General features: G+C 43.6%; 1 protein-coding gene across 3 annotated transcripts in view; it reads left to right on the top strand.

Annotated features, from left to right (window-relative positions):
- The window catches only part of trbd (ubiquitin thioesterase trabid), a 159757-nt gene that overhangs the window by 30636 nt on the left and 109425 nt on the right, over positions 1-19696 (top strand). For all 3 annotated transcript variants that reach the window (XM_037426842.2, XM_075876278.1, XM_075876279.1), the window contains exon 4: positions 11868-12014. In XM_037426842.2, coding sequence (XP_037282739.2) covers positions 11868-12014 — 147 coding nt within the window. The remainder of the gene's footprint in view (positions 1-11867; positions 12015-19696) is intronic.

Here is a 19696-nt window from a genome sequence, read left to right as displayed (position 1 = left end):
CAGACTCTCGCGATAAGAGTTTGTTCTCGGCTGCAATTCATTGGGATTCTGGATTGTTATTAATAGGAGCACAGGGAGACTTGACCTTTGCTCGCCTTACCTCCTTTGGACAAGGCAACGTGAGTCGGCCTGGAGCCCTGGCTTTACGACTTCGGGAAGAGGGGTATCTGGCGTGTGTCTTAGGCTTACAATTACATTTCTTCTGGGACCTCGACTGGGATCTTCACCGTAACTCTACCGAGACCTCGACCTTGACCGAAACCTCGACTGGGACCTTGACCAGGACAATGACCAGGAAATCGACTGAGACTTTTTCCGGGATGTTGTCTGGGAATGAACCTTGGAGTAGGGCCTATCGGTGGCAGGTGGCAGACAGGGCCGGTCCATGTCCAGTTCTTCGGCGTCTTAGCGTTCCCGTGTGGTGAGTTCGATGTTACCTTGTTCGAAGTGTTGTAGCGAGTGTGGCGCAGAGGTTTGAGCCTCTTCTTGCAAGTGCGATCTCCCCAAAAAGGGTTTCTCCACAGGTTGCACATTTGGGCGAGCATTTGTGACTGGGAACAGGGTCTCGCACGCCACAAATGAGACACACTGGAGTGTCATGTTGAAGGCATACATTAGATCTATAGCCAACGTGGTAACACATTTTGCACACTTGCATAGTGTTCTTGTAGGGGTATCAAGGGAGTTCACCGTCATGGTAATAGACGCAGCGTGGCACACGTCCACCGTAAAAGGTGATTACCGCAGTTGTGTCACCGAGCATCCGTGCATGTAGGACTTCCATGCTCCATGCCTTGTGTGTGCACTTAGAGATTTTCCTTGTTCTTCAAATAGGATGTGTGGCTGAGGTTCATGTATCACGGCTTGGGTGGCTCCCTTGCCGGTTGCCACATAGGCATTGACTGCATGCAGCCGTCCAATGACCATCAAACTAGCGATGCGACTGACTTTCTCAGCAACCTCTTAATAGGGCGTAGAGGCTATGAAGATGTTGGAGCCAGGCTTGATGCAAAGTGAAAATTGCTCACCTGTAATGAAGCCTTTACATGCAGCTATCACTGCGTTGGCGAGCGTCGGGCTTGTGAGACTTCTTACGGGAAGTTCCTGGTGCGGCCTCACTATGACCTTGAAATCGTCTCTGGGAAGAGGTGGAAGTCTGCGATACTTCGGCTTCTTGCGCGATCGTTCCTGGGTCCGCCCATTAGAGGTTGGCGGCTGGCTAGCAATGCTGCCCTGGTCCAGCGTCTTTTACTTGCGCTCGCGAGCCTGTGCCTTTCGCTGATGCAGTGTCAGCGCTACCTGCCAGTCTCCATTCAGCTCCTCCTGCCTGGGACGGCGGGTGTCTGTTGTATTCATGTTTCGCAATGTTGCAAGATCATGCGCATCTGTCTCTCGGAAGTCCATGCTATCATTGTCATCGCAGCCTTCGTCTAGAGCCGCAGGAGTAGAGGCGGCCATCGATTGCTCGAGCCCCGTCGAGACTCTAGAAGCGTTGCTGCTGCCTACTCGCCGTTAGGCTTCACACTTGACCTGGTACGTCCAGGGTCGTAATGATGAGAGAAAGCGTGTTCTCACCGACAAGAATGGTATCTAAAGGTGTCTAAAAAGTTTGGGATTTATGTCACAGCCAAGAAAAGTCTGCTGCACGCAGAACACTGACCAAAAAACTAAGTTCCAGAGCTCCATGGGAGCGCGTCGGCACTCTTCGGCGCCCCTAGCAGCATTTCGGCCGGACAATACATCAACGCACTGGCTGCACTGTCCACATGGCCGTGCACTTCACGGTCATATGGAGTGCTGTTAATAAGTTTTAGTGATACGATTTAGACATGCTTGGAGCTGTGCTTGGTATCGCCGCAAGCGTCTATGAATGGTCTGAGACAATGAAAACCTCGTAGATTAGCATTTTTACGACCGACCGTATCATGATGCGTTTCATGGCTAAAAGGGCAAAAAAGCATGTATAAAAAAAAAAAAAAACGCAGGGGTGCGAATTTTTATATGTCCAACTTGCGTCATTAAATAAACTGCTACAAACTGCTACAACTGCTATAAACTGTCACTCCTTCATTCAGAGAACGTGGTTTGAAATTCATGCTTGTTCTTTGTAGACAAAAAAAGGAGGTTACAAAAAAAAAAGGCAACAAAGGCACACTGGGCAGAGTCCACATGTCTGAGAAGTCAAATATCGTAAGACAAACATAAGATCACAATTTTTAGGCATTTTATAGACGTAAAGAGAAGGCGGAACTTCAAATGCAGTTTTCTCAATACTTTTTTTTTTTGGCATTATGCTCAGCTCGTGGAGCAGATATCTTGGCAACCGCATCACAGATTTTGATTCAGTTTGTTTTGTAACGCTACTTGAACTGTGCTTCGGGGGGGTGGCAATTCTAGTTTTTCATTTTATTCTCTAAAGAATTTTTCGTAGGGCTTCTTGTTTGTGATGCAGGTGTGCCCATTGCAGTGTTGAGAAAATGTCAACTACAAGTTTTAGTGCTGCAAGAAAATTATAAAAAATTATTTTTGAAAATGTTGCCCCTTCAGTATACATTTGGCTATGCATAGAGCAATTGCCATTTTTTGTCATTTTATAAATCCTCGAGCCCCTCCATGAGGTTCACGGAAGAAATCATTTGTCTTTTTTTAAGTTTCTGTGCTATCGCCCAAAATTTTTATGGAAGCCTTGGGAGGCCATTCTTAGTGTCTTGTGCCAATTTTCATTAATATCCAGCCAGAAACAAGAACGTTCGTTTCCAAAGGCACGTCCCCCCTTAAAACAAAAAGTACTCTTTCGAAACTTTCTGCTTGTCTTACTGACAAACAATATGTGCAACAATATAAAAGCCATATCTTTACTTTGACCACTATATTGCGAAAATTAAGCCACAATCTTGAGTCAAAATGCTGTTTTTCCCAACTTTGCCACATTATTTTGGCAATATTTCAGCTTCATTTGCTCCCGAAGTACTTTAACGATTCAATATAGGAACATATAAAGTAGGAAACATAAATATATAGCAAAAAAATTTGTGCTTTTTTATAAAAAACTAAACATGCAGCATATTAGAATTTTTTCCAAAGCGAGAAAGAAATTTAAACAATAATGAATAAACTATCATAGACATGAAAGAGTAGCACCTTTAGATTATTATAAAAATTGTTTCGTATTAATTACTCAAACCAGTTATATTATACAAATCATTTAGAGGGACACTGTTTCACATGGGTGCTCTAAGTTTGAAGCATCCTCTAGCCAACACAAATTTTTTTTTGCGAATTAGAATGCCTCAATAAGTGCTGTTCACATTCACATATACCTGCTGTTTTTTTTAGCATGATTGGAGATGGTCGAAAATTGACCGGGTACACTTGATATGGAATACCCCCCCCCCCCCACCCACTCATATGTATTATATATATAAAGAAGGGTTATCTTGAGGGCTCATTTTCTTTGTTAGACACAGAAATATTAAGAACTAATGATGAATATGCCGAGTAAATCTAAGGAAAAGTATAGGAGATGGTATTAGAAATAGTTGATATAATTGTGTGTGTGTGTGTGTGTGTGGGTATATATATGTGTGTGTGTGTGTGTGTGTGTGTGTGTGTGTGTGTGTGTGTGTGTGTTGGGTTAGCCTAATAGTTTAAAGAACTTGAAAAGCAAAAATATCCCTCTTTGGCACACTCATTCCTCTGTGTTGATGAGGCACTTGCCCTCGGCAGGCTTGCTTTGTTCGGTGCCAATCCGATGAATCTAAATGCGAGCAAAAGCTCCTATGTCCTTCTGGGGAGCAGTGCATGAACCGATGTGTGAAACACTCTTAAGCATCATTTAAAATGCACCTCAGGTGCTCTCCATCGAGTGGTGGAAGAAAGTAAGACAGTTGGAGAAATCCAGGCCCCATGCTTTGAAGGCAAGCGTCTTGACGACTAGGCTACAAGCCCATGCTTGCAAATTATAAATATACCTGAGCAATAAAAATCATAGAGTTTCCTAAAATTAACTAGAGTAGACTCTGGCGCTGCGATCATTTAGTGACCCTGGAAATGATGGGTAGTACGGGAATTTGCCTAGTCTTCATACTTGCGGATGGCAAATCGTACTTGTGGCTTCATTTATTGCTGTGTTTCAGTTTTGTTCCAAGGAAAAAACGAACTCTTTTGAACTTCGTGACCCGATATGAAATGGTAAGCCTAAAAGGATAAGGTGGTGAACTGCAACCGCCTAAAATCTGCAGATTTTTGTTTTGTTAGAAAAAGCTCTAACACAAACACACACGGAGCCACAAGTACGAAGATTAGACAAATCCGTGTTCTACCCATCATTCCCATGCTCGCTGAAATGCCGTGCATTGACACTAGTGCCTGAGTTCCCTCCAATGTGTATTTAGGAAACTCTATGATATAAATGAATACCTTACATTTTTGAACAGCTATGTGCCTAAAGAAAATTGGCCCCGTATCTGCATTTAATCTGCAAATGGTGTCGAAAGACGATACTTGCGTTTGGAGAGAGTGAACAAAACATTTATTTGATGTTATGCTCGAGAAAATCGGTGAATGGTATTCTGGAGGCGCTCCGTTGGAGTGCCTCGAGCGTGCAGCGGAGACGAACGAGCGCATCAAGTCGTGCCACACGTGAGACATGAGCGCCATCTGGCAGTTTCTTTCAAAAACAAAGCGCGTGGCTCTGAGACGGGTGTTCGCGCCCGTCTCTGAGGTGATAATGTGTAGAACGCAAGGCAACGGGTAGGTGCCACCACCGTCTCGTTTCAGCAAAGCGTTGGAAACGCCTTTCCGTGCAAGCGTTGCATGGTCAGCGCAGCGGGATAAGCGCTATGGTCCTTAAAATTACTTATGTATGCCTTTTCCAGTAAAAGACGCACATGCAGAATATATACGTATTATGGTGCCCCAGACATGCGCAATAATTGCTTTTTAATCGAAAATAGCACGAGTATGAACGCTGAATCTTGAGCAACATAGGTGGGCGCTGCGGATGGGGTCGGCAGTTTCGAATACCAGATGTTGTTAAGAGTGGACAGACAAATGTACAGACAGAGAGACAGACAGACCAAAATTTTTGCGTCGAAGGTCCCCAAGAAAGGCTATTATCTTTAAAAAAGGCAAAGGGAAAGGCAACAAGAATTTTAGCAGCACCAGTGGGGTGCCTTGAAGCAACAGCGATCAGTTCATCAAATGAAACGTCTGTGGGCTGTTATACTTTATATAGGGTGGCTATATTGCCCCTGGAAAAATATTTTCTCAGCAATGTATTTGTGTTTAGAAAATAAGCTGGCCTTTCAACATTACGTCTTACAGTGATTCATAACCTTGATAACATCATCTTCTTTGGTTCGAACGTTGATAGGCACGTTCACAATCTGTCCTTTTATACGAACGAGACTGGCCTCTACCATACCAACTCTGTGCCTTGTGTGAACAGCTTTCTGGCCGTCAACCTTCATACAGTGGAATGGCTCATAAGATTTTTGTCCAATGATTATACATGCATGCATGTGCAGTATGATTATACAAGCACTGGAATGTGCTGATGTCTAAAAACTACTGGCAGTCATTTAGAGCGGCCTGTGACATCTCTGCGAACCGTGGCCTCATAAGGTTCGTATCATCGAAATGTTAGTGTAGTGGTCAGTGTCTAAGAGCCATCATCATTATCATCATCGGCCAACTTCATGTTCACTTCAGGGCAAAGGCTATCCCCCAATGTTTTGCAATTTGTCCCTGTTCTGTGTGAGCAGATTTCATTTTATGCCTGCAAAATTGATTAATTTCATCACCCCATCCAGCACTTTCATCCTAAGGTATGTTAATTGGCAGCGATATTTTTAAAGCATAATTTCAAATTCTGGCCTATCAGTGGCTGAGTTGGACAACTGAGTTGAGGGAAGTGCAGTAGAATCTCAACGATATGAATTCGCAGAGAGCATGCAAGATGTTTGTATCATCCAGAATTTTTATGAACCAAAACAAGTTAAAGCTGATCATGAAGATTAACAAGAAATTTATCTGCGTCAACTACTCCTTGCTGAATAAGTCTATGATGTTCTTTTGAACTTTTCTGCCTTTGTTGTTTTCCAAGAAAGCTGTCTGGAAAGAATAAAACTTGGCCATGGTTCCCTCACTCATGCTGCTGGCACTTAACGCGCTATCACTTTTGGCCTCAAAGGAAGCGAAGGCGGCGAAACTCGCCAGAAATTTACTCAGTTTTCTGCCTAAGCGACCAGAAAACTGGGCCGGGACGTAAAAAAAAAAATATGCTTCCTGGAGCACTCACACTTCAGAAGCGAAGCGAAAATGCCAGAGCAACCGGAAAACCACGTCTGTGCGCGCCGATAGCGTCGACATTTGTTTTGCCCCTCATACATGCCACCGCCGCTGCCTTCGCCACTTTGAGAATTCATTACATTTTGCCCATTTCCTGAACATTAAAATTCGTATTGAGTTCCAGATATGTATTCAAAACACTGAAAAGAAACAGTTTGCAGCTTTTCAAACGTTGTTTTGGGAGATAAGCCACCAGAAACGGCACCGAGCGGACGCTCCGGCAGCGGCGGATTCAGCTGGCTGGGCAAAAGCGAGACACACTGACTTGCTGCTGCTGCACCTGCTACTTCCAGTGTTATCAGTGATCATAATCTAAACCAGGCTCTCAATGAAAACGTCCCTGTCGAGGCCGTGAGCTTCATCAGGCTGCGCGGATTTGAAATTGCATTGATGGGAGCCACGGCCGACGCCTTCTCCACCATGTTGAATATGCGTCCAGTCGTTTACATTATGTGGTTTGAGTCGTGCCGTTGCATTGGTTGTGTGCCATAAAGAAGAAAGGCGATATGCTACCACTTGGCGGAAAAATTTGTCTGATTTTGTCGTTGTGGAAAAGTACGACTTGGCGGCAAAATGCGGGAAGTTCCAGTGAGTTTTGCTGCATTTGCTTTCTTCGAGGCGATTGCACGTTCATATTACCTGTGGTGGCTGGGTGAACCGTTCGTATAATTCCGAATCGCGGTGCATTTCATATAACGTGGTCCATTCAAAACAACCTCAAGATTCGTATAGCGAAATCCGTATCAACCGTTATCATATCATCGAGATTTGACTGTATGAACTTCAAGCCTAGGCTTGTTTCAGAATGGGACCTCAGGCATTCTCGCCTTCACGAAAAATTCGCCCACTGCGGCTGGGTTTCGATCCTGGGGCTTAGTGGTATAGCACCTAATCACTATATCCCCGGGGTGGGTGACGAACACAGGTTAGACAGGTCACATTATATGGATGACATACCTCTTTTTTGCTCTTGACAGTTCCTTAAAGGGAGCCCCTCGTCATGTTTGGTCATTTTGAGCTGTCAAGCACAATGCATATACTGGGTACTCATTATCACGTCTGCCAAGATTCGCAATGCTACGCATCACAGAAGGAGGTGGAATTTCAAACTGAAAGCTGCTTGCCCTTCTAGCTGGCATGCGCTCTAAGGTAGAGAAGATGACGTACAACAAGGAATGGCCCTTCGTAGTTATCAGTGCTCAGACTCTTCTACATAGGCATGTGTGATCCGACATGTGCAAGAAATGCCTCCTTAGCGCATGTCTTCATGCTCTCACCGTTCAAGACACGACAATGAAACCGTAATTTTCTACCATGTTGTAGTGTTTGATTACGCTCTTTTATCATTTCGCGTCTATTTCAATGCTCATGCGGCACTGGCTTATGATACCACTATACCTGACAACTTTCAGTGGCCGCTTAGCTAAAGTTATGTGAGTAAAGCTTCTGCACGTGTGTGAAAGTACTGTATCTTCCGGTGTATAAGACACTTCTTTTTTTTTTTTTCTGATATTTTTGCTGGTGCATCTAATGCCAATAAATGCCAAGAGTAGAGATGGACGAACACCAAGTTTGAAGTTTGTAGCGAATAGTGCTTTGGTGGGATAATTTCGAATTAAATAGTTAGAATAATCTATATCACATAAGAAAATTTAGCATTTCTACCGTTACGTAATTTGCACAATATTTTTAAGAAATGGAACTAGGCATTTGTGAATGTCATTGCTTCTAAGTGGATGCAACTTTGAATAGTAGTAAGGCTTGTATAGTGGTACAGTGACAGTTATAACTGGTACAATGCGTTATATTTAAAAAAAAAATGTATATAAACCTGTATGACACGCTTAAATTATACTATACTTAAAAAATAAAGGTGTAAGTAATATGATTTAAGGGGATATGCTACTCGAAAACACTTTTTGTTTTTTCACTCTAGAGCAATGTAACTTCAGCTGTTTATAGGACCTTTTGTGCTGATTTTAAAGATACAATTATTTTCTTGCGAGTTGCATACTTTTAGTTCTGTAACATGACAAAGTGAAAACCATAAGCCTTTTGCCCCCCTCTTCATACTATTATAACTTCCATAAGTTCTTACCATTGATTGTTCATAATGTTTTAAATAAAATGTGGAATGCAAAAAATTAATTAAGAATTGTGTACAAAATATGTAGTGAAAAATAATAAATGAAGTCCATATTTCTCCTATCCTAGTAAAGATTTACATAGAAATTTTATCATGTAATAAATATATTGAAATATAAACAAGATAATTGCATTTCTCATACTTTAGAAAAATGAAGGTAAAATTTCATGCAGATTTGAGCACCAAAAGTACCTGAAAAAGAAGGGGCAGATTGAAAATTATGGCAGAATCTGTGTTTTGAGAAAAACGACTTTTAAAGTTAAAATTGAATTTTTATTCATGAAAAATGTCATTAAATGTTGTGAAATTTGCACACAAAAAAAGAACAATCCTTCTTGTAGTGACCGCTGCCACTAAAATGCGCCAGCATAAGTTTGTCCCCCACGGCTCTTTCGAGCTGACAGACAGAGGCAGGAAACGCTTGCCAATCTTCTGCTCCATCTGGAGGAGCCTTGTGCCAACTGCAAGCTAGGGAGAAGTGCGACAGAACTTCGAAATCTGAACAAGGTCCAGTATCGAGGGACACAACAGTGCCGATGCCATTTTGTGGCCGCGTTTATGACATGTACAGTCGTACCAAGGGCAATGTTGTCCCCACTAACTTTCCTCACTGTGAGCTCTTTCGACTTCGCAAGATTGGCGCAGATGGCACCCATTTCCGCATCATGAGCTTTTCGGCTGATGGCTGCGAATGACTTTTGATGTATTGGCTTTAACAAGCCAACAACTGCTGCAAATCGGACCAGCTGTTCATGGCCGATTCCTACAGAGCGCGCCGTCACAATAGCTTTCAAGTTGACAGTGTAGCTACGGATTTCTTCATCCATGACAGACATAAATGCACGAGAAAAGCATTGTTCAGCTGCGCTGCTTGACAAGACATGGACCCCGCAAGTAAGTTTCACAGCACAGTACAGGCGCGCAGTGGCCAGTGTCGTTCCCCGATTGGTATCACGTAATTTAAAAGCCAGTCGCGGCGCTCGGAAAACTTGTCCAGAAGCGTGCTTCTTTTTATCATTTCTTGTGCCACAGCAGCAGGGGAAACCGTTGTTATATGGAGAGTGAGGCTTGACTTTTCGCCCCGTGCGATCGACAATGGCGCGCCGCGCCGTATTATCGGCGGAAAGGTGCTCGAAGACTGCGCACTTTCGGCCTTTGAACAGCCTTGTGCTTTTTGAATACAATTTTAAAGCATTTCCACTTGAGTCTCGACATAGATCTTTTTTTGTTTTTCAGAATAGTAGATGTGCTAATCTTATCAAAATAGGTGAAAACAAAAAATGAGTAATTTTTAAGAAAACTCATTTTTCGACCCGCATCTCTCCTTAACCTTAAGTGCGGCTTTGTGGCAGTCTGGATTTCCCCTGTATGGGTGGTTTCACAGCATATGGCCCTCAAGCTGCTGTGAAAGCTCCCTTACAGGTTATATGTGTATATACTTGCTCTAATATGTATATATTGTCAATTTTGAATACTTTGAAATTTAAAAGATCTAAATTCATATTGAAGTGAACTAAAGTACCGTAATGTTTGTTTGAATGTTCAAAGTGTCCAAATATCTACCCATGGGGCCTTGCAAAAAGTCGTATGATTCTGTAAGACCGATACGTTCATATTTAATTTGTGTGTGATAAAACTGAGTGTGAGAGCATTCGTAAATAAATATATCTAATATTCATAGTTAAGAACGGTGCAAAAAACACGGGACACAAATGAAGAACTTTCAGACACAGACACATTTGTGTCCAGTGTTTCTTACACCGTTCATAACTATGAGCCCACACCAACTCTCTCAATTGACTGTGATATCTAATCTTGTTTTAACAATAAAGTGGGTGTTGTGTTTGATGTTGTTCAAGCAGTGTGGCTATAGTATCACTTTATTTAGTAATACCTCGCAGGCCCCTGAAGGGACAGTTGGTGTTAGCTTCAGAACCTCCCATGAGCATAGTCATCGACTGTGGTTACAGAATTGACATATGTGCCGTAATCTAACTGAATAACTCAATAGTGATACTTCCTTAATAAAATATTCATATTGATTTCTCGTGGAAATAATGTCTGTCTTCTCAGAGCAGTATATGATTTTCTGAGAAGTATATGATTTTTCTACGTGTCATGAGTGATCCTTGAAAGGTGGTGCGGGATTGAAATGTCCTGCTTCACCCCTCATCTTTCACTTCCCACATTGCTGGCTCAAGCCGACTTAATTGCTGATGACTGCTGTGGTGAATGCATGTGGGCAGACTTTCTTTTTTGCGCATAGTGGGCTTCTCTCTGTTGGTGTTAGATTACCGTTGTTGCACATGTTATTGGGATGCACCTTGATTGAGCTCGTAATGGCCCTTAGACAGCCTTTCCACCTGAGCTTGCTTCTTGGTGGCACTCTTTTGCCATGGTGAAGGGCTCGCTAGCCTGTAACAAGTTGGTTAAGGAACGCTTGCGTTTTGCAACTTTTCATTCGGGCCCTTGGTAGACCCTTCCTTCCTTTCGTAAGCTGTTCTAGGCCCACGTATTTAGCTGGTTCTATGGTGAGCTTTAATTTGCCTGCAGTCTGGGACTATTGTATTGTGCCGCATTATGGGTTAGTAATAGTAAACCTGCATTTGTTAATGATCTCCATGGTATGCCTTTGCCGTGCCATGTTGGATAGTTGATGAACCTCACCGTAGCACCTTTTTTGTTCACAGTGTGCAAGAGCCTTGTTTTCTTTCCTGACTGCACTCGTAGAGTAAGCCTGGCACATTATGTTTCTACAAGTTCAGTAAATGAAAAAAATACGAGCATTTTGTGAAGGCACACGTGCAATGTTTTGCCTAAGAGGAGCTCGCCTATGCATTCTTGGCTTTTGTCTGTCGTATTTATCACGGGTTTCGGTTTTACCACTGAATGACGTATTATGCCATAGGTGCCGCTCAAAGAACCATTCCCATTAAAAAATGAATCAGCAGTGTACTGTTCTTGCACTACAGTGGTGGTAGAGCATTTACCTCCAATATGTGAGGTACTGTGTTCAGTCCTCAGTACCATGGAGCACCAACTGGTTTTTTCGTAGGGGGGGGGACTTACACCATTCTTGTGTTTGGCAATGTACGGTTACTCATGTTGAAACACAGCCTCTTTTTTAATCTTTTTCTTTCACTCACGCTTCCCTGCCACCTCGCCCCCCCCCCCCCCCAAATGCTCATTTATATGGATTTCAGAAATCAGTTTTTCCTCGCCTCAAATCATTATCTTAAATGAAAAATTGTAACTTCAACATTGTAATCTTTATAGTTCTTTGTATATTCTGTTTGCACTTGTGTTAGCTCTTAAAACCTGTTCTTCACATGTATGTTGCATACCTTTTTTTTTTCCTTTTCTTCCCCAGTGTGTCATGTGTAATGTGGCTCGTCTGAAGGGTGACTCGGGAGATGGCGATTGCACTGCTGATCCAGATGACCAGCAAAATAACTCTGCAGTTGTGTCAGTCTGTACTGGCGATAGCAACTGTCTCACAGAAACAACTGAAATTGAGGTAAGGATACATCTTAGATTGAACCGTGTGGCCATTGTGTAAGTGAACCCAACCAATACAGTTTGAGTCATGTGCAGGATTCTGCATTGTTGGTCTGTCTGACATATTTAGAATGACAGAGAGTTCAGCTGCCGTATATTGCCTTGTATAAGTCGACTCCGAATATAAGATGATCCTTCACTTTTGACCTCGAAATCAGGAAAAAAATCTGCAAGTAAATTATTTTAAGAAATTGACTGCATTGACAAAACAAAAAATTTATTGCCAGCAAACTACAACTTTAAGCCTTCATGTGGCAGTTGTGATCGTGCACTTCACAAAAGCTACGCGCACCATGCTGTCCGGCAGCTTGTACCAAGCGTCGACACCCACTGTGTTCAAAAAAACCCGTCTCACACGCTCCGTCGGCGACTGGGGCTTGTCGTCCTGGTGCATCCAGTCTTTGTAAAGTGCCGTCATCCGGTCCCTAAATGGTTTTTGAGTGCCACGTCGAGCAGCTGTAGCACAGGGGTAAGCCACCTGGGATTATCGCCAACTGGTAATCCACGTTGGCCACGGTTCACCTCAACGCAGGTCGCATACCGATCCAAAGCTCGTGCCAAAGTCCACGCCAAAGCTGAAGTTCTTCGTCCGGTCTCCGAGAATCGTGCATGCAAGAGGATCTCCGGAGGCTGCATTCGCCGCGTTGATCCATCATACCGTCAAAGCACTTGTTACCGTACTTAGAAATTGGGTAAAATATATTAATTTTAATTGCTTTTGCTACATTATAAGTATAAAATAGGCGCACAGTAATAGTAATAACCTTGGTAAACATTGGTTGCCTTATGTTTCATTTTTACCACCCCCCCCCCCCTCATGTAAACATCCGCGGATAAGCCTGCCACCCTAAACTGGGCCCTCCGATTTAAAAAAAAAATTCGACTTATATGTGGCAATATACAGTTATTTGTAGCTATTCACCTCAAAAGAAATTCACCTCAGAAATTCACCTCTGTTTTCGTGGGCACGAAAACAGATGTAGACAACACATTTAGGTTCTCTGCTTCTCCTGTGCTCATGTTTGCAGATCCATCCACTGATAATTAAAGGTGTGTGAGTATTCGAGATTTTATGAATAGAATAATTCGATAGGGTGAATATCTAAAATGCTACAAAAGCCAATGAAGCAACTTGGTTATGGTGTAGTGGCTAAAACAAATGATAATGATGCTATATAGTAAATATTTCATTAAACATTTCCGAGATATTTCAGTTCAAAAGCGAGCGTACATTTATATTAAAGGATATTATGTCATTTCGGTTTGTAAAACGTAACACATGAGAAAACAGTCTAACCCTTCACAACTTTGCTTCTAAAATAAAGGCACAGACTTTTTACGCAGTTCGGTCACTTATTCTGGAAGTGCTGAAAAATGTCCCAACTTTAGCTCGTGAAATCCTCGGTGATTGACTTCACATGTTCGAGCGGTGCAGTCACCACTGCCACATCTCATCAGTCATTCAGAAACTCGTATCATTGCAGCACACAGTTAAAAAAAAAAAAAAAACGCTCAAAACGGGCTTCAGAAGACTTTTATGTTGATGGAGTACAATATTACCATTGTCGGATGAGCCATACTGTGCGACCATAGCCAGGGGGAAAAAAACTGACTACAAGCTAGCTGCCTTAGCTACATCTATTAGCCATTAGGAGTGCCACTGCTGACTTGATAGTGGCTCTTCTATTATAACGTGCCTGGGCATATGACACTTTGTAATATCTCTGTAGCAATCACTGACTGTGTTATGTGCTTGAGGACGTGAGCAGATTTCACTTTGTTCTTTTCTTTAATTAATAATAACATATTTTGTATACCAATTCAAATTCGAGATGAAATTTTACTATTCTCAAATTTCTGCTGATGATGTCTAGCATACAGCTTGCCTGGATAAGGTTCTAATGAAATTAAGGGTGTGTTGGGAGCTGAAGACGTGTGTGGAAGCTGGAGCTTCTTTTTTCTGTTTTTTATGATTTAATTTTCTTGTTGGTGTCTGCTTTTGTTTTACTACAAATACTATTTAGTGTATCATTCATCAGTTTTAATTCTTGTTAGTGAAGCCATTGTCAGCAATCGAGGGCAGTATTTAAGGTTTTGATGCACTGCAGTTAACTATGATACTGAGCCTCCCAAGTCCAGGTGACATGGGAAGCTCCTTGTCCAGGCCGCATTTGCTGACTTTTCACACGTGCTGCAGGTCTGGGTTAGTGACAAATAAAGTGTCCTGGTTACTTGTGTCACTAAATTACAATTTTAGATTTCAAAGGACTAAAAACCATTTTTCTCTATTTTACAGACTTCCAGATTTAATTAAATAATTTGAGCATTGTCATCGCTTTGTTAAATCTAGTTTCAAGTGTGCACGGTGTTCGATGGGCATGAAGTAATGAAAAGTACAGAGTCTTCCAATGCTTTTCTAGGCATAAAAATCCACCCGCAGTTTTATACAAAAACAAGAGCTGCCGCTAGGTTCTCTTCAATCAGCACGGGGGCATCCTTGCATGCTTGCTGCGCTCTGCTGAATGCTATGCCAGTTTGAGGCAATGGTTTATCGTCCACCAAACCTCAATAGTTCAACTCGTACTTCACCTGACATATTACATCATTGTAGCATACACATGTGGAAAACTGAGTGCTGCATTTTAAACACCAAGGCTATGGTATACTCGGGGACAACTTTTTGTGGCAATAAAGGGAAAGCTACGGGGGCAGAGCTACTGCATATGTACCGCTCTGTAAAGTAGTCCAGCTAGACTGGCTATTCGAACGACAGCCGTGTTCGAATGATACCACAGCATAGAACTTGCTACATCTGCTTACACAGTCATTTGTGAGTGAAGTTCGACACAAGCTCCTTCGGTGAGTTGTCGGAATAGCTGGAGGGCGATGCACGCTCACCTAAAGGCGAAGATGCTATTTTGCCTACGAGGCGCACCCAAAACATGTACTGTTTTCAATCGTGCAAAACGTAAAGTTACACTTCATAAGGCGAAGCAAATATTTTCTTGGTTCGTTCAGCATCGCTTTATGCCATAGAAAATAATGTTTTTTATGCTTTTCGCGTGCAAAAGGTAGACACATTTGTGGACTATATTTTTCAGCGGTGGCACACACCCACTTCCGCGCAGGGGCGTCTGCGCAAGCAGGCGTTTGGTGCGTAGCGACATCACTGATCCGAGCTAACGGGAGGGGGGGGTTCGACTCCCTCCCACGCCTAGCCGTGCGTGGCTGAACCGTGTCCGGGGAAAAGGGGATCCTGGGGGTTGAGCTGACGACGGGTGATTGGACCTTTAAGGCCCCCCGGCAGAGGCAACACACCTCTTTGGCCCCGGCTTCACGTAGACGGCACCCCTGGGCTGACCCTCCCAGGGGAAATTGGCAATCGCCTTTTCCTATCTCTCTCTACCTACATCTTCGTCTTTATCTCTCACTTTTTATCTGTCCTGTCATCTTCTCTTTTCAGTTTACTTCCAAATTTTCTGGCGGCGAGGGTTAACCCTGTGTAGTTGCCCAACCTTGGGTAGTTATATTCGGTTATAGCGGCGATGCATGGCTGGTGTCTCCAAGTGTTCACTAATCAACCTTGTAGTGTCTCCTTGTTGAGCTCAGTGGTGGGTGGCCACCATCGCCGCCGAACTCTATTCAACCTTGTGGCGTCCCCTTGTTGGTCTCAGTGGTGGGTGGCCACCATCGCCGCCGAACTGTACACAATCTGTATGGCCAACTTTTCCCCCCCTCTCCCTGATCGCAACCCCAAAAGGTGGTTCACCGAAGAACCGTTTCTTTTTTCCAAACCGAAGCAGTCCTTTCCCAAGTTTCATGTCGTTCATAGCCAAAAAGAGAACAAAACAGTCCGAGCAATTTCACTTTTTCTTGTCTCGAAAACACTCAATCGGCCCAGGATATCGTGTAACGAAGTTGGGAAGCGGCGACCTCCTTTTGGAGGTTCGCGACAAGCTCCAATACGACAATTTACTTAAACTGGTAGTGTTTGGGGATGTCCCAGTCTTAGTGGGCCCACACAGGTCAATGAAAACAGTGCGCGGCGTGGTCTCTGATGACGACCTGCTTGGACTGTCCGTAGGTGAATTATTAGAAGGCTGGCAAAACCAGAATGTAGTCAAGGTCCAAAGAATAATTATACGATGAGACAAAAAGGAAACACCCACGAAACACATAATCATCACCTTTGGTACCAGTGACTTACCTGATTCTATTGAAACTGGCTACTGCAAGCTCCGTGTCAGGCCCTATGTGCCAAACCCTCGCAGATGTTTCAAGTGCCAGCGCTTTGGACATAGTCACAAAGTTGCAGAGGGCGCAATACTGTGCAAAATATGCATCTAATGAGCACGCATCAGATACGTGTAATTCAAACACATCATGTTGTGCAAACTGTGAAGGAGGCCATGCTGCCTACTCGAAATCGTGTCCAATCTGGAAAAAATAAAAACAAATCCTTGAGATTAAAGTGAAGTTCAATCTGTCCTTTGAAGAAGAACGTAAATGGTTTTCCATCTATCAGTCCAGTCCCTTCTTCGTCCATGTGATGCGCCGGGGTGCCCGGCCGCATCTTTTCGTGCCCGCAAAAGTCACACAGAGTGAGACTGTGGGTGCGCCACAAGCGCCCCCGGCTGGAGCAGCCAGTACTGCTCCGCCACCTAACAAACGGAGCCAGCAGACTCCCCAGTCTGCTGGACCTCGGACCACTGCAAACGCAGTTAGGTCCGAATGTTCTGTGAATGTGCCTGCCGAGCAGACACCATCCACCACCTCACAAGAGGTGATGGATACAAGTACGACTCTCCCGGCGCCCGAGACGCCGAAGGAGAGGCGAAGCTCTTTGGAGCGCGCCAAAAAAGAAAAAAACCCCAATTACAGGGCTTTCAAAATGCCCCGTAACCTAAGGCAACACTTTTGTACACACAGCACCACACAAGACTAAAATGACACAAATACTACAATGGAACGTCAGAGGACTGCTGAGAAACCTCGACGATATCCAGGAGCTCTTACACGAACATACACCAAAAGTGCTGTGTGGGCAAGAGACACACTTGAAACCAAAACACACTAACTTTCTACGCAGATACGTTATCTTTCGAAAGGATCAAAATGATGCCATTGTGCCAGCCGGTGGTGTTGCCATTATAGCCAATCAAGGGATTGCATGCACACACCTACCACTACAAACATCCCTTGAGGTGGTGGCTGTTCGAGCAGTTCTTTTAAATAAGCTCGTCTCCATCTGCTCTCTATACATACCTCCACAACACCGTCTTGAAAAGCATGAATACCAGTCCCCCATTGACGAACTTCCAGAACCTTATATTCTTTTTGGAGATTTCAATGCGCATAGCAATCTATGAGGTGACTCTCGCTGCGATGCTCGAGGTCGCCTGATTGAACGGTTCCTTTTTACTTGTGGCGCATGTCTTCTAACTCAGAAAGAGCCCACATACTACTGCCTTGCCAACAATACCTACTCGTCAATGGACCTCAGTATTGTCTCTCCATCCCTCCTTCCTTTACTGATATGGAACGTCATCAATAATCCTTACGGAAGTGACCACTTTCCGGTAATGCTAGGCACACCCATATCAAATGAATATCTCCCACAGGTCCCCAGGTGGATCACTGACAAAGCTGATTGGGAACAGTTCTCGCAGATTACTCACTTAAGTTGGACTGACCTATCTAGTTTAATTATAGATGTAGCTGTACAATACTTTTCAGCTTTTCTGACTGACGCTGTGATGAAATGCATCCCGCAAACTTCTGGACTGCCTGGCAAGCGACGTCTCCCATGGTGGAACTCTGAATGTCGCAATGCACGCAAACAAAACAAAGCGTGAAGGTTGCTACGGGACTTGCCGACAGCAGAGACTCTTGAAAGCTTTAAGAAAATTAAGTCTCAAGGAAGGAGAACGCGCCGGCAGGCTAGGAGAGAAAATTGGCATAAGTTTTTATCAGGCATCACTTCATATACACAAGAAACTAAAGTCTGGAACATGGTTCGCAAGGTAGCAGGACAACACGCATCTTCACTACCTCTCGTAGACACACAAGGGGACACCTTGGAAGACCAGGCAAACTTCCTCGGTGCCCACTTCGGAGAGGTGTCCAGCTCGTCGCATTATACTGCAGCTTTTCAACGACACAAAAGAAAAATCGAAAAAGAGAAACTACAGCAAAAATCCTCTAAACATGAGTCGTACAACAACCCTTTCTGTTTGGCCGAGTTACAAGCATCGCTATATATCTGCAATAAATCAGCTCCAGGTTCGGATCGTATAGTATACGAAATATAAAAACAACTGCCTCCTCAAACGCAAAGAACCCTGCTTTCCCTGTATAACGCTATTTGGTTTTCCGGTGAAATCTCTTCTGCCTGGAAAGAAACCATTATTATTCCGATTTTAAAGCAAAGCAAGGATCCATTTTCTGTAAGTAGTTACAGGTCAATCGCACTTACAAGTTGCATGTATAAACTTTTTGAAAAAATGATAAATCGCCGACTTGTACATTACCTTGAAACAAACAGTCTGCTCGACCCATTCCAATGCGGCTTCCGAGAGGGTAGATCCACCACCGACCACCTGGTACGTATCGAGGCACAGATACGAGACGCCTTCGTCCACAGACAATACTTTCTTTCTGTGTTCCTCAATATCGAAAAAGCCTAGGATACAACATGGAGATTCGGAATATTAAGAGACCTGTCCAATCTTGGTGTTCATGGCAGGATGTTTACTATTATCGAAAGCTACTTGTCCAATCGTACATTCCGTGTCAGAGTGGGCAGTGTTCTTTCCCGAACATTTGTCCAAGAAACAGGAGTACCGCAAGGTGGTGTACTTTATTGTCAAAATGCATTCTTCGAGTCTTTCTATCCCACAAAATATGTTTTACTGTACATATATTGATGACGTACAGCTTAGATTTAAGTTTTGTAACCTGGCAATTTGTGAGTGGCAAGTTCAGCTTGGCTTGAACGAGGTTTCCAAATGGGCTGAGGAAAACGGATTCCGATTAGACCCCCCAAAAGCACGTGTGTCTTGTTCTCTAGAAAGAGAGGCACTCACCCCGACCCTGACATTCAATTGCATGGTCAACGCATGTCTGTTAATGCCCAATACAAATTCTTAGGCCTAGTTCTGGACACCAAGCTAACCTTCGTACCACACATTAGGTATCTAAAAAACAAGTGCATCAGAACCATGAATGTTCTAAATGTGCTGTCACGCACTACGTGGGGGAGTGACAACAAGTGTCTCATGAACTTGTACAGGAGCCTCATACGCACTCGCTTGGATTATGGAGCAATAATCTATCAGTCTGGGACACCCACCGCCCGAAAGATACTTGACCCTATTCACAACCTAGGCCTCTCTACAGGTGCCTTTCGCACTAGCCCCGTTGAAAGCCTGTACGTGGAATCGAACGAATGGTCACTCCACCTACAGAGATGGTACATGTCTTTTCTATACTATCTCAAAGTGAAGGCAGACAAGGACCACCCTTCAAATTTCATAATTGGTGACGCGTCTACTTCTGTTCTGTTTGAAAACCATCCGTCTTTGAGACAACCCTATTCACTACGTGTGAGGGGCCTTTCTGAGGAAACCGGTGTGTCGCTCG

Source organism: Rhipicephalus microplus, chromosome X (genome assembly GCF_043290135.1).
Source record: "Rhipicephalus microplus isolate Deutch F79 chromosome X, USDA_Rmic, whole genome shotgun sequence".
Taxonomy (NCBI): Eukaryota; Metazoa; Arthropoda; class Arachnida; order Ixodida; family Ixodidae; genus Rhipicephalus; species Rhipicephalus microplus.
This window is presented reverse-complemented; position numbering and strand designations above follow the sequence as displayed.